Here is a 14,391-nt window from a genome sequence, read left to right as displayed (position 1 = left end):
GATTACATTTATAATCTTGGTGGGAATGCCAGTGGTCCTTTAGGCGCCATTGTGTTGTCTTGTCTCAGCTGTCAAATGGTATCTCAAGTTCAATGGACGTATTACACTCAGTAGACTGTTCAGTGGTGATGTGTAGCGTTGCTGTGGTCTGTGCATGAATCCGGCTGGCCCGAGAGGCTATACATCTCATAAACAGATACCTTCACATTTTGTCTTGCCACAGCAGGAAAAGTAGAGGTGGGATTGATACCAGTAAAAAAAAAAAAGCAACCATTTCATTCAGTCAGTTCCTCACTGAGTTTCTAATTGGAACTGAACCCATGATTTATTTCGCCTGTGCCTTTTCTGCTCGGACAACTCTAAATGCCTGCCGTGGAAAGGTTTTTTTACCCTCTCAATCAACTGACTACCCCACCCCCCCAAAAAAAACAAAAATGTATGGCATGTGGTTTAATAGTGATGAATGGATTGCATTGGCAGGACTTCACATTTTGAAAATGACTGCCCATAATTTTGCTCCATCTCATTGACTTCCCATACTTTTTAAATCCAAAATGCATTGCCCTATCTAATAAAGCCTTTCGTAAACAATGTACACACATCTTTAAGCTACACTTACAGTTAAACATTTTGATTTCCAACAAAGGCAGCATTTATGTACACTCAAGTCCGGTTTTGATCTTGCTAATGCAGATGCATCACGGATAATGAGGGCATCAGAAAAGTAGCATGAATGAGTGTGTGTGTGTGTGTGTGCATTAACAGCGAGAGAGCATTAGCCTCATCAAAGACAAATCGGTCTTGGGAAGCTACAAAGTCATTACATGTCTTTCAGAGGCAATTTTGGTCGAGACATCTGCAGCCGCTGTTAGTCTGGAAAATCTCTCTGCTAACTTGTTTAAAACAAAATGCACGGAGGCCATGAAATGCCACACGATGGAAATGTTTTATTGATGCATGTGCAAAGTTCGGGGATATGCTTTTGAAGAACATGCAAGTAGTGAGCAACAACAGCACAAATACAAAATGTAAACAGTCCCTTTATCACCTTTAGTTATATATGGTAGAATCATTTTAATTGGCATGTAAATGATTTTGTCCTTAATCAGTGGGGAAAAAGGACTGAAAGCATCACATGGTCCCTTTTTCATGTTTAAGTCCATTTAATTCGAGGAATGTACTGTGGAAATAAAGACACAGCCATTACTATTTTTTAGTTTAAGGTGGAAGAGAACAGACACACACACACACACACACACACACCTCAAAAACAGTGTAAAATTGGCTACAAGCTGCGCCATCAGGAACTGTACTGTTATTTAAATTTTCTTCAATAAGCACTAATTCTGAAGTGTCAATCATCTTTAAGCCCCACATCTTTGATTTACCATTACATTATCGCAAACATGCGTTAACAAACTGATTGCATATTGTTCCAGTAACAATTTCAACAGGCTGCAGCCATGAATACTGAATAATTTAACTGTACAAATAAACACCTATACACTGATCAATTCATAAGATATACTTAGAGCATTTCTGATTTTAATATACCTGTAGGAATCTTAAGACTCAAACAATGAGAGTAAAATGTACAGCTTCACAGAAACAATTGAACATTTACATACAACAGGCTTTCATACATTATAGAACATGGAAGAGTTGTAATTACACCGAGGATCCGCCTCAAAGAAACACAAATTAAAAAAGCTGCTTAAACTCGGGTCGACTCTTTTGCAGCACAAACTGTGACTATTTTTTTTCTTGCACAATTAAGATTAAACAGCCAAACATCTGGGCTTCAGAGCTGAAAGGATTCGTCAAGGTTTTTAACTCTTACACAGAGGGTGTAGTGGAGGAGTAGCAGATGGGTCGATTCGGCCCTCTGGAGGCAGAAGGCTAACACAGCCCTCCCTCATAATCATCCTCATCTGCAGCGGCAGCTGGAGCGCCGCCTTGTGGGGCAGCAGCGGCCTTCTTCTTCTTTCCTCCCCCTCCAGGTACCCTCAGAGAAAGGGCCAGCTTAGCGTACTGTGAGACACCAGGGAATAAAGTGAGTCATCAGACCCTGAAAACGCATTCTCAATAAGCTTCTTGCTATATTTGCCGAACATTTTCTGCAGAAGTTAGAACAGTTTTGGTTCTTTCATGTGGGAGATTTCTGCATTTCTGTTCTTGTTCGTGCTTTTGACAGTGGTTTGAAAAAGGCAGGGCTCTGCAGGAAAAAGGCGATGTCGTAATGTTGCGCACGAGTCGAGTTAAGCAACATTTGAAACAAAATGTGACAGTTGTGGGGTTGTTAGTTTATGATACCAGGCCACTGCTGATCAAACCACATGCACAATGTCCTCATGAAGCAAATTAGATGAGTTTTTTGAGTGTTTAACCCTTAAAAAGATCATTTGAATTTGTTAAGTGTGGTTGTAAGAGGTACTTCTCCTCAGTCAGTGTATTATCAACAGCAGATTGCTGTCAATACACCCCATATATATATATATATATATATATATATATACACATTTATTTATAATTATGTGTCAACAGTACTCACGTCATTGTCCATGTACTTCAGTAAAGGTGAGCTGCACACACGGTGGACCTGGTCCTCGTCCTGCTCGTCGTAGCCCTGCAGTAGCGTCTCCATGGCAATGCAATCTTCACTTCCGCTGTACCCGGGCAGGCTGGTGAGACCAAGCAGCACTTCATGTAATGATCCTCAGTTTATAGCGGCAGAAGTGTTACACCGTAAACGTGATGTAACGTTAAGGGGTAAACAAACTCCCAAGAGGGCCTTTGCATGCTTTTGACTGCGAAGCAGCAACATTTTCTGTTTGACTCCAGGAAGAAATGATAGAATGTGATCATAGAATCATACCTGTAACTTTCTCGCACACATTTATCAGCTGCTACGTAGTCCCCTCTATGAAGATGAATCAGTACTTGAGCAGTTGTTTTCTAAAGAATGAAAAGCATAGACCAACATAGGCCCTAAACATCTGGAAGGTAAACGTCTGTGGTAATATTTTACGTTTGCTGAAGGTGCATAGATAACTTAGACATAAAAACAACAACCCACCTTGAAGCACATGGGGAAGTTCTCAATCTCTTTGTACATGTTCTTCTCTTTCTGCAGAGCGACTGATGCGTCATCCAACCTGGTGAGAAAGACGAGGACCCAGTGAGGAATGATGAGCAGCAGGTACTGCAGTTTAACTGTATTTAAAGACACGAATAACAGCTTGGGGCTGTTGGGAGGTGAATATATAAAACATTTGAAACAGCTTTAACACCATCTACAGTAGAAGGTATGTCCCCTCCACCTTATCTTCATTTCCTTTACCTTCTTAACCTGACCAGAAGTCTGGAGGCTTTCCCCAGCAGTTCAACTGCCTGACGCAGGCGGTCCTCATTCTACAGAGAGAAAACATGGATGTTTATAAGCGGAAATAAATGAAATCACAATCTGTGTCAATTAGAAATTAATTTGGGTTTTGTCGGATGCTCAATTTCACCTCAAACACGCCAGCTGCTTTCTGATACAGGTCCACAGCTTTCTCTAGGTTTATAGGCTCTATCAGTCTGGTGAATAATAAAAGAAAGAGTTTTTAGATGAAAGGAAAGTCTAAATAATCTGGCATTGCATCAGTATCCTGTTTTTAACAGATGGAACTTCATCAGAACTAAAAAGGTACGGTGTCAGCTAATAATAAGACTGAAAGCTAACAGTTGAGGAATTAAGGTAAGCCAACTTCTTTAAGTGTAGAAAATAAAGTGATATTTTTTACTTTCCAGCCCGGTCCAGAGCCATGGCAGCAGTGTCAGGAGTCCCATTCTCCATGTACATCATACAGGCTTTCTCTATGTACTGGATAGCCTCCGGCATCTTCTTTTGCTCCTGTTGCATCGCAAACACAGCCGAATTACAACTCTGCTGCAGGCGCTTTCCCTCCATCTACCTGTTATTAAGTTGAATGTTTAATCTGCACTCACCTTCATCATCATACCTGCCTGTTCAATAGCCCTGAGTGAAGAAAGAGAGTTTGAATAAATCAAGCGTTTTTTATGTTTGCTGCTGATTTATAGCGATGTTGTAAAACAAGATACTTACTTAGCAGCATGGAAGAGCCTGGAGGACAAGTTAAGGAAACGACAAAAACAGACACAACACAAACAGCAGTGTAGTGTCATGCAACTGTGGACAGAGTACAGAAAGGATACGTCTTGTTTTCTGTGTGATACTCTGCTTCCTTCAGGTAAGCATCCTTTGCTTGGTCATACTGCTTCGCATTCTTGAAGCACACCGCTAAAATAAAAAGGGACAGAGCGTTTGCGATAAATATGTGGGATATTTGTCAAATGATTACTTCATATTAAGGAAATTATACGAATTTTAAGATACCTGCTTTGGCGTATTCTGACGCAGCACTGTCAAAATCCGGCTTCCACTTTGTCAGACCGGTCTTTAAGCTGCAAAAACATGATGATGAGCGAATTATAAACGGCTGAAGCAGCAGCTTGATCCGTGTGTTATGAATTACAGAAGAGGACAACATTGTGGCTCATTTGCTGTCTATTAAATCCAGCTATAATGAACTGACGATGCATAAATACTGTCCATTTAAGTCGCATAACCCCAGATGAAAGAGCCAAAGTGGCCTTTAACGTTGCAGCTAGCTAACATCAATATGAAAACAAACTGCCGTTTCCTGGTGAGGAAAGAAACGGACATTATTTATCGTAACTCACCATTTTTCAGCTTTAGCCATATGCTCGTGAGCTTCGTTTATCTTCTGAGCAGCCATACTGTTCGTTAACTCGGCGATGTATGATTTCTTATCGATAGCAATGAACGCTGTTTCGTCGATGTTTGGATTACCAAGATGCTCCTCTTCGGGCGCAACGTCATCCAATGTCGCAGGCTACGGGTGCCGCCGAGCACAAAAAGATCCAGTAACGCGACACTCTGGGTGTTGTGATTTAACTGCTGCACATGTATGTACATTGCACATACATATATACATACACATATTAATATAAATACATACATATATACAGCATGTATGTATGTATGTATGTATGTATGTATGTATGTATGTATGTATGTATGTATGTATGTATGTATGTATGTATGTATGTATGTATGTATGTATGTATGTATGTATGTATGTATGTATGTATGTATATGTATGTATCAGCATTGGAATATATACCCCAAGTGGTTTTAGAAAAAAACTACCCCTGGAAGGTTGATAAAATGTATTCAAAACACTCAATATGCAGACTAGACAGTTGGCTATTAATTCACATTATTGTCCCACAACCAAACTCTCAAAGGAACTGCAGGTGAAGGTTACTGGCATTGGCATTCCTAAGTCACAGTTTCATTTCATGATGGTATACACAGTTGAGTTATTGATGTGTTGTTTACTAAGTTAAAAACAGCACTAGGTATATGCATTGTATACAGTTCAGTATGTAGACTAATACAGAATTGCTATGTTTATAAACAGATGTTGAATATCAGATATATTTGTATTTGGGTTGGGATTAGGGGGGACTTCAACTGACTATGGCCTTTGCACCTGAGGCTAAATATTGGTGCATGTTTCTATTATGAAGATTAAACTGATCATGGTGAAACTATTGTGATGTGCAGTGTTTTTTAGAACAGACGCAGTTTTTGTTTTTGGCTCCGAACAGATTATTTGTTCGAAAAAATTCACTGCAAACCACGAATCTTTGATTTTAAAAGAAATAAAATGACAATTTAGAAAAACTACTGAGAGGAGCCGGAAGCGGAAGTCTGTTGTTATGTGGTCAGTGACGTCATGACGGCTGCTGTCTCTAATGGCTGGACAACAACAACTGTCGGAGAGGGGCAAACTTTCACAAACTTCTACTGAGACGAAAGAAATTTGGATATAGCGAAGTATTTCGGTTGTGTAACAGTTTATCCGCGTGTGTCTCTGTTTTTCTTGTAATTACAAATGCGTAATTACTGATGGATTCGAGGTATGACATCCCGCGGAGGGCCGCCGGGGGCTCCGCGAACTCGTCCCCCGCTCTGGGGGCTCAGTCGCGCCGCAGGAAGATGCCTCCCAGACCCGCTGATTTTAAACTTCAAATTATCATTATCGGCTCCCGTGGTGTCGGTAAAACCAGCATCATGGAGAGATTTACCGATGACACTTTCTGCGAAGCTTGCAAGTCGACCGTAGGTGAGGACAGAATGCGTTTACGAGACTTGTATTTGTCAACTTTTTATTGACAGCAGTTAGCAGGGCTCTGTCTACTTCCTGGAGGGAATATACATGAACTATCATGGGCTAGACGTTCTAATCATATTGATGACTACTTAACTTAAATGGGACTGAACGCAGCTAACCCCACTGACTGGAGCTAGCTAACGGAAACAAAAACACTGCTCTAGCTGTCAAATTTGTCTTAGCTTTTAGGTTGCAATGAAGCAACTAACGTGACACAAACAAACGTGTGAGGCTTGGAACAGTGTTTTGTGTTTTTGTCAACTCGATCAGGCTGTTAGAGGGAATGTGGAGCAGGGATTTTAGAGCCCAACACAGTAACTTTTATAGCATCTGCAGCTGTCCAGTAATTAGTTAACTAACGTTAGATGTGTTTGTGGTGAGCCTGTTGTGTGTGTGTGTGTGTGCCATCATTAAATGCAATCTCCATTTCTTAACAACTATTTTTATTATATTAAGAGCTGACACATTAACGTCACATATTTCTACATAAAAACATATTACCACTTTATCTTATTTTTTAATTTATTTTTTAAACAAGAGAAGAAATTGCTGTGCCATGGCTATAGAGGCTGCCAACCTAAAACACATGAAACCCTACATAAAGTGGAATTGGGCAAACAGTCCCTTGACCAAAACAACAGTCAGACCAATCCCAGAATAGTCACACACAAGCAGCTGCTGTGGTAGAGCTCCATTTTGTGCCCTGTCATTCCTGTGATACAGCGTGTCACGATACATTGTGTTCCTTTGATCAACGATGACCATTAAATCCAAATTTAATTAAATTTAATTGTAGTGGACACTTCCCACCTTTGCTTTAAAGGTTGTGTCCAACAATACTGGAGATGCTGGTACTTGTATGTGTCCACATGTATGTTTTCTGATTCCCCCCCCCCCCCCCCCAGGAGTTGACTTCAAAATCAAGACAGTGGAGCTGAGAGGGAAGAAGATCAGACTACAGATATGGTGAGTAATTGGACAGAAGGCTCCAGTTCCTTAACTCCTCTGCATGGTGCATTTCCTGTGTCTGTCCTGTCACCCCGCAGGCTGCTCCAACTAAAACTACTGGTGGCTTTCAGCTTTGTACAGTAGGCAATGCCTGTGCAAATATGATTTCCTAAAAATTATGTCATTGCATGTTTTGTCAACCATTAACATGCGATGTGGCATTTCTTTTTTCATCCAAAGTTCCAAATTAAAACGCTGTGGCTTCAGTGGGGATATAAGTTACTGAAACTTTGTGTGCAGCGGCACATGATCACACTCACCATGTTGTTGTCTATAGTTGGCAGTCACTTTATTCTTGGTCACATAACGTGCTTGTTGTTGTTACATTTAGTATTTTCTCCTAATTTGCATTGATGACTTAGAAACAAACACACATGATACTTTGGTAGGTACTAGGCAGGTCTCAAGGTTTAACTGCACCTTGATTCTAATACAGTTAAAAAGTAAAAACAAAAAGCATGTCTGATACTTCAAAATGTGAGTGAACAGTCAATTGTATAGCAGCTGACCACTAGAGACAGTTTTAGTGTCGTCAGACTGAATTGCCTTTTTGTTTAAATTGTCATGTACTATTTGAATTGGTTAGTGATTCAGAGGTCTTGAACCAGCAGTAGCAGGGATGATGTTTGACTCTATTAGGCCTCTTCTTGTGACTTTAAATGGGCCATATTTACATTTTGAAAGCATCTAGCCTTTTGTCGAACGATTGAAAAACTGATTAACTTGCCACAAATAACAGTTAGGAAGTATTTTACTGACTGAGCATACGACTGCATTGATTGTGTGCGACAGTGTTGGGCTAAAAACGTGTGAACTCCATTGCTTATTTCACTAACGCATCTGTCCTGTTCACGAACACCCCTCCACCCTCTCACCCCCACGTCACATCTACCCGTTACCACGTCCCGTTTTATCCCCGCTCCTCTGCCCACCCTGCGACCCGGTCTTCCTCGATGTGTTTTGTGTCTCGCGTTGAACTGCTCACATCAAGCTCCATCATTGCCACGCCCGGCCTTACCTAACCCTGCCATTGTGCTGCTGTTTCTCTGTCCGCTCTTCTGCTCATAAGCCTGACTGTGACTCACAAAGGGAACAGGGAGAGACTAGCAGGCTGAAGGTACAGTAACACTGCACTGTGGATGCGCCTCGAATCTGCTTGTCATGCTGCTAAATTTAACCCAGACTCAGATGATCAACAGAATCATAACATAAACTTAAAAAGCGTATTCATTTAGCTGCTTTACATTGTTCAAATGAAGAGTTGATTTCCAAAATGCGCTATATTTAGATTGGTTTAATTTCAGGTGCCTGTACTTCTTATTGATGAAACTATCATACTTTCAAAAGATGATTTTCATTTTAGTTAATGTTGACGCTTGGAGCATTTCTTAGCAGTGTATAAACATTTAATAAACTTTAATGGCAAACACAATATAATGTAGTTGTAAGAAGGTGTTTATTAATGTGCAATATTTTCCACAACTGTAACATCTCATAAAAAGACATGTTAAACATTATCACAACATTTTTTTCACGATATTGTCTTTCAATTTCTGTCTATACAGTAGCCTCCACTTCTGGGTGCCCACAGGAGGAGTTCTAGTTGTTGACAAATGCATTAATAAACACAAACATGTGCTTACATGACAGTTTGTTGTGAACCATCGATGAAACGTTTATAGATTGCTTATAAATGCTCTACACGGGGGGTGAAACTGTGCAGGGTTAGCAATCATTGCCTAACTGTACATTGGATGTCATCTTTACTCAAATCTCATTTTGGAACAGAACTCTTCAGATGTCCTTTTTATTTTAGCTGGACACCAGATTACCATGTGGATATCAGATGTAACCCTCAAAGTGTCGTTCAGTGTTATAAAATGAATGAATGATGTATTCTGACAGCATTATTGATTAATACCATTTCATTTGTTCTGACTTGTCACAAACCTGATTCTTCCTCTCCTCGTTTCTTGTTTGATCTTAGTTTTTCTTCACAAAAACATCAGCCTATTAGTCACAGTCATCTTTAATGAATAAAAAAAATACCCTTTGATCAAATTAGTCAATCAGCTGTTTGGTGTTTAGATAAGTCTTGGTGACACTGCACTGACTTGAGATGATATTGAGTTTCATCCATGTGACCCACAGGGACACTGCTGGCCAGGAGAGGTTCAACAGCATCACATCCGCCTACTACAGAGGCGCCAAGGGCATAGTGCTAGTGTACGACATCACAAAGCAGGAGACCTTTGACGACCTGCCCAAATGGATGAAAATGATCGACAAGGTAAACGAACTGTCAAGACCGCTGGAATTATATGAAATGTGCTTTTACTGTGTTGTCCTCGGGTGTGTGTTTCTCTGCTATTATTATGTGCCAGAGATGTAAGAAACTTTGTTGCAACGCCACACTTTTCTCTTGTGTGGATTCTGTCATACATCCAGCACCTAAGATTTACATAAGAATTGAATCTAATGTTGTTGCCAACCCGGCCATACCGCTCCTGATATTGACCCTTCGGTTCTACCGTCGTCTTTAATCTCACCACCACTGGCAGCAGTTACATGAGCTAGAGGTGTTTTTCAAGTGGAAACTCTTTCAATCACAGCCTGACTGATATTGGAGACCAATACAGATGTTTATATTTGAGAGTTTAAAAATATTGATTTTCTTTACATATTCCATAACATAGATAAACATTGTTTTTAGTGTTCCCATTACTTTTCTAACAATTGTGACCAAGAAATGTACTGGAACAACATTTTACAGTTGAAAAATAAACTTGTCACAACTCTGGTGAACACAGTATAGACTGGTGATGCTTAAAACATGTCTTTGGCATTTCTGTACTTCGGTGTCTTCTTGTTTATCGGCTGACATAGACACCGGTACGATAGATCTGCAATGAGCTGATCTATCTGCCTGGTCGATTTATCGGTCGAGCTCCAAATCAAATTGGCAGAACTTTGGGGAGGCGATGAAACTGCCATTTTTATGTTGACATTAATATGCAATATTCATTGCTGGTCTCACCTTAGCATCACACAAAAATGGATCAAACAGTTGAGCAATTGAGTAATGATGATGTGAAAGGATTTTCAAAGTTATGTTTCCAAATCACACTGCATAAAATGTGTAAATATCTACTTTACAAAAAACAACAACAACCACAAGGGTGTAATTGTTGTGAAGTTTCCCTTTTAGCTGCAGAACTGATGGTGAACACTTATCATTGCAGTAATCTGGTTAGACTTTTCTGAAATGTTAGGCTGATGATGTCCTGACGCGTCTCCTCTCTGCTTCCTGTCTCATGTCAGTACGCCTCAGAGGAAGCAGAGCTCCTCCTGGTCGGGAACAAGCTGGACTGCGAGACTGATCGTATCATCTCCAGACAGCAGGGAGAGAGGGTGGGTTCATCGCACGGTGCTCCAGCTCACCGTCACATGACAAAACCGTGTCTTCTCTTTCTAGAGATGCTTTCGATATGCCGCTGAATTACCTTTGTACATGGGACTTTGTGTGCTTCAAAGTCACAGTAATAACACTGATGCCCCCCCCCCTCCTGAAACTGACATGATGTGTAGCATCGCAGCAAGCTTATCCAAAAAAATCCTTTTGTATTAAGTTTCCTGGTGTATTGTGTTGTTAATGGGAATGAGTCCGTTTTTCGCTTGCTGAAATTGAGCTTCTTTTTCCTCTTTGTGTTGTAGTTCTGCTCTCGAATAAGTGGAATGCGCTTCTGCGAAGCGAGCGCCAAGGATAACTTCAACGTCGACGAGATCTTCCTGAAGCTTGTGGATGACATCCTGAGCAAGGTTGGTGTGTTGAGAGCAGAGTCTGACCAGATATCTGACATTGAAGAATCAATCTTCAACATAAAGCATAACATGAACAAACATGTTTCATAAAGATTCCTTAGATATGTTTATTGTGACCAAGATATGTGCAGAGCGGGACATTTTATTGCTGGAAAAAGAAACTTAAAAAGGTAAACGCCAGTGCAATGCAAAAATGTAATGCAGGAATTCGTCAAATATGCGCATCAGTTCTGCGTTACCATGTTCCACTTTCATCATTGATCATCCAGACACTATTATTTCGTGCCTTAAAGCTTAATTTCTTGTTCTCTATCGGTCTCTTTTCTACAAGTTGAGGCTCTTTCAGTCATTGCACTCGATAAGTCACTGTGGAGGCCAACTCAAGCACGCTGCCTACATATTCAATGCATTAACCCTGTGTTTCCTGACTTCTTCTCTGTTCCTCATACAACAGATGCCTCTGGAAGTTCCCAACAATGAGCTTTCCAACAGCATCCTGTCTCTGCAGCCTGAACCGGAAGTGCCTCCGGAGTTGCTGCCTCCCCGCATGCGCTGCTGCTGAGAGTCAGAGTGGTCTCCCATCTCACACGCACACACACATACACACACACACACGGACACACACACATGCAGAGTACCAGCCTGGCCACCAGGGGGCGGCAAACAGCAGCAGTTTGGAGTTACGAACTGTTGATGTAAGATGCATGGACTCTCAAGAACCAGTATTATCCTCTCCTGTTTCTTCTTCTCCTGTTTCGTAACTGTTCACAATGACATGAACCGCACTAACACCTAGGCCTGGTGAATCACCCACTTCCTACCACCCCTTTTGTCTACACTTGAGCCCGACTACCTCATTCCTCGGACCGTTCTAGGCTTGCTGTGCCCCGCAGGTGCCTTCGAGGTAGAGAGCCCTCCGGTAGCAGTTGCACATTGTACAAGGAGGCTGATTGTTGACGGCCTTGCAGCTTCCTGATGAATACTCAGCACACATACTGTACACTAAGTTTGACATTGTCTGAGTTGCCCCGATGGTCTGGTGTTTCTGCATCATCTAGCTTCTACAGAAAAGGGATAACAATATGTTATGTCTCTTCAGCTTAGTTTAAATTATGGATCTCGGTACAGTACTTTTATATTCTTATGAATAAGTGTTATTACCAAGTGACGAGTTGACTTGAGGTAAACAAAAGCACATGATGTAAATACGGTGCGTTGCTGTAACGACTGGACAAGCTGCAGATGTTTGCGGCCAGCAGTAGGCGGTTGTGTGGTGGTGGATCATATCAGTCTCTATTCCTTTGCCTTAAAGTGTGAACAGTGGCTGGAACGGCTCATTTCACATTTGAACGGTTCACATTTGTATGAATTTTTATGTTTTGCACTACAATCCATCTCACCTAGTGAAGCTGACATGCAGAAAATAGAAAGTACACGACTTGTCATTTAGTAAAGATCAATGTTGCCTCGCTGTTGGCCGTTCTGATCTCCCTGTTGAAGTGGGACGGAGATGCAAGGAGAGATGGGTAATGTAGTCTTTGAGGGATCTGTGTTTTTACAGAGCCATTCTCCATGTGTATGACTGGCTTTTTAGAGGAAGTAGAGACAGCAAGTAGCCAATGAACACACACATGGTTTAAGCCTTTGTTTTGGGTTTGTTACTAATATCGCAAAGTGTTTAGTTTTTCCTCTGCTTTCGGATGCAGAAGGACGTTTGAGTCTCCCATTTGGGGGGAAAAGGGCAGAAAGGTTTGCTTAGTATTTGAAGGACTCAGGACACTTTGATCGGCTCCTATCTGCTCGTTGTGACAGCCGTTTATTGCAGACTTGATTTGAGTTAACAGATAACAAATTGATGAAGAAATGTCTTCATATAAAATCCTGATTGATGGGGTGTTTGTGTTGATAAGAAGAGGTCAGCCGATTTACATTTTTGATTTAAATTTAAATTTGGCAGTTTGTTACAGACCAGTGTTTCCCAGTACATTTTCAAAAAAAACTAGTCTATGCATGTTAAGCCCTCCTGTGTTCATAGATAATACTTGTTTTGTTAAATGAATGCAATATTGCAGCACTGTGCGTTCTTCTGTTTAGCTTTTCCATGTTGAAGTAAAAGTCTGAGGTTGAGGAAGCACGAGTCAATTTAAAGGACCTTATTTAAAATGACCTAAACTGACTTGCCGTTGGTTAATTCGATTTTATGTAAGTACGTTTTATGTTAAAGTCAATGTTCTGTGGACTTAAGCTGGCACATTATGTAATATTGAATAGTTCCAATTAAAAACATTGTGAGACCTTTTGCAAACAAAGCAGTCAATGACATCCAAGCACATCTTGCAATACGATTACCAACAAACAAACACATTTTCTGCAACAATTTTATCCTGTGTTTTGAGATTTCTAACTTCTTTTGACATTGTTTTGTGGAGTGAAACCTTCATTTGTCACACTAACCCTTTGGTCTTTGTTTTAATAGCCAAGCCTTCTACTACTCAGTGTTTTCAATATACATTTTAAGAAATGCTCTTATCTGAAATGTGTGTCCTTTCAGATGGAAGACTGTGCTTTGTAATAAACCTGTTTTAAGTCTTTGAAAAACGTTTTGGCATGTTTAAAGCAGATTTGTGGTATTTATAACTTGTGGCATTCTTGAACTAATGAAATGCAATTAAAGATATCTATATTTATTACCAGATTATGGTCTTGATTTTATTCTGTTTCCTAAAGTGGGATGTGTGGCGTATACCAGGGGTCCTTGAGTGGATTCCAGGAACACAGAAATGATCATTTTCTCAGTTTTAATGTTTTTTCACTTCAGAGTTTCAAGTCACTGAAAGATGCTGCAGACATGATGTTTTTACTCATATGATATTTTAGATTGGTGTCTTGGGGATAAAACTATTAATTCAAGGATCTGATTTGGAAGTATTGTGCGTGAGGTACTGCCCCTCCCGAATCAATCTTTGCTCCTCATGTGAAGGTGTTCAACAGCCAATAGAGTGCGTGTCATTAGGGCATGCGCACCAAAGCGTGTCTGACCAGGTCCCGCCTGGTCCCAGAGAAAACAAGGGGTGTGCTCGCTTGGGTGCATGTGAAGCAGCAGCGCATGCGCAGCGCAGAAAATCACGGGTGGAGCGTCACACCGCAGCGATTGCAGATCCTACATGTCAGATAGGAAGGAGTGGGAAGGGGTACGAGGACCAGTGGCCCCCATCACTCACAGCCCGGCTACAACAGAGGGATGGAGACCCGAAGAAGAAGAAGAAGAGGGCTGATGTGACTCCGACTGACTTTT

The 14,391-nt window shown here is 40.9% G+C and overlaps 2 protein-coding genes across 3 annotated transcripts; one reads left to right on the top strand and one right to left on the bottom strand.

The window, feature by feature from the left end:
* Positions 1-937: 937 nt before the first annotated feature.
* On the bottom strand, positions 938-4,891 carry napgb (N-ethylmaleimide-sensitive factor attachment protein, gamma b). Its single transcript, XM_079284522.1, has 12 exons — positions 4,747-4,891; positions 4,400-4,467; positions 4,219-4,303; positions 4,109-4,126; positions 3,991-4,021; positions 3,786-3,895; positions 3,513-3,579; positions 3,341-3,411; positions 3,077-3,155; positions 2,876-2,955; positions 2,552-2,681; positions 938-2,031 (listed from the first exon to the last, which is right to left on the bottom strand). Exons 1-12 carry the CDS (start codon positions 4,800-4,802, stop codon positions 1,900-1,902), a joined length of 927 nt encoding a protein of 308 aa, XP_079140648.1. The 5' UTR covers positions 4,803-4,891; the 3' UTR covers positions 938-1,899.
* A 964-nt stretch (positions 4,892-5,855) lies between these two features.
* Positions 5,856-13,791, top strand: rab12 (RAB12, member RAS oncogene family). 2 transcript variants are annotated; one of them, XM_079284340.1, is made up of 6 exons: positions 5,856-6,218; positions 7,172-7,232; positions 9,426-9,564; positions 10,596-10,685; positions 10,989-11,093; positions 11,551-13,791. In XM_079284340.1, exons 1-6 carry the CDS (start codon positions 6,002-6,004, stop codon positions 11,656-11,658), a joined length of 720 nt encoding a protein of 239 aa, XP_079140466.1. In that variant the 5' UTR covers positions 5,856-6,001; the 3' UTR covers positions 11,659-13,791. The 2 variants fall into 2 exon arrangements, with proteins under 2 accessions (XP_079140466.1, XP_079140467.1); XM_079284341.1 differs by lacking the exon at positions 10,596-10,685.
* Positions 13,792-14,391: the final 600 nt, after the last annotated feature.

Source organism: Melanostigma gelatinosum (genome assembly GCF_949748355.1).
Source record: "Melanostigma gelatinosum genome assembly, chromosome: 15".
Taxonomy (NCBI): domain Eukaryota; kingdom Metazoa; phylum Chordata; class Actinopteri; order Perciformes; family Zoarcidae; genus Melanostigma; species Melanostigma gelatinosum.
This window is presented reverse-complemented; position numbering and strand designations above follow the sequence as displayed.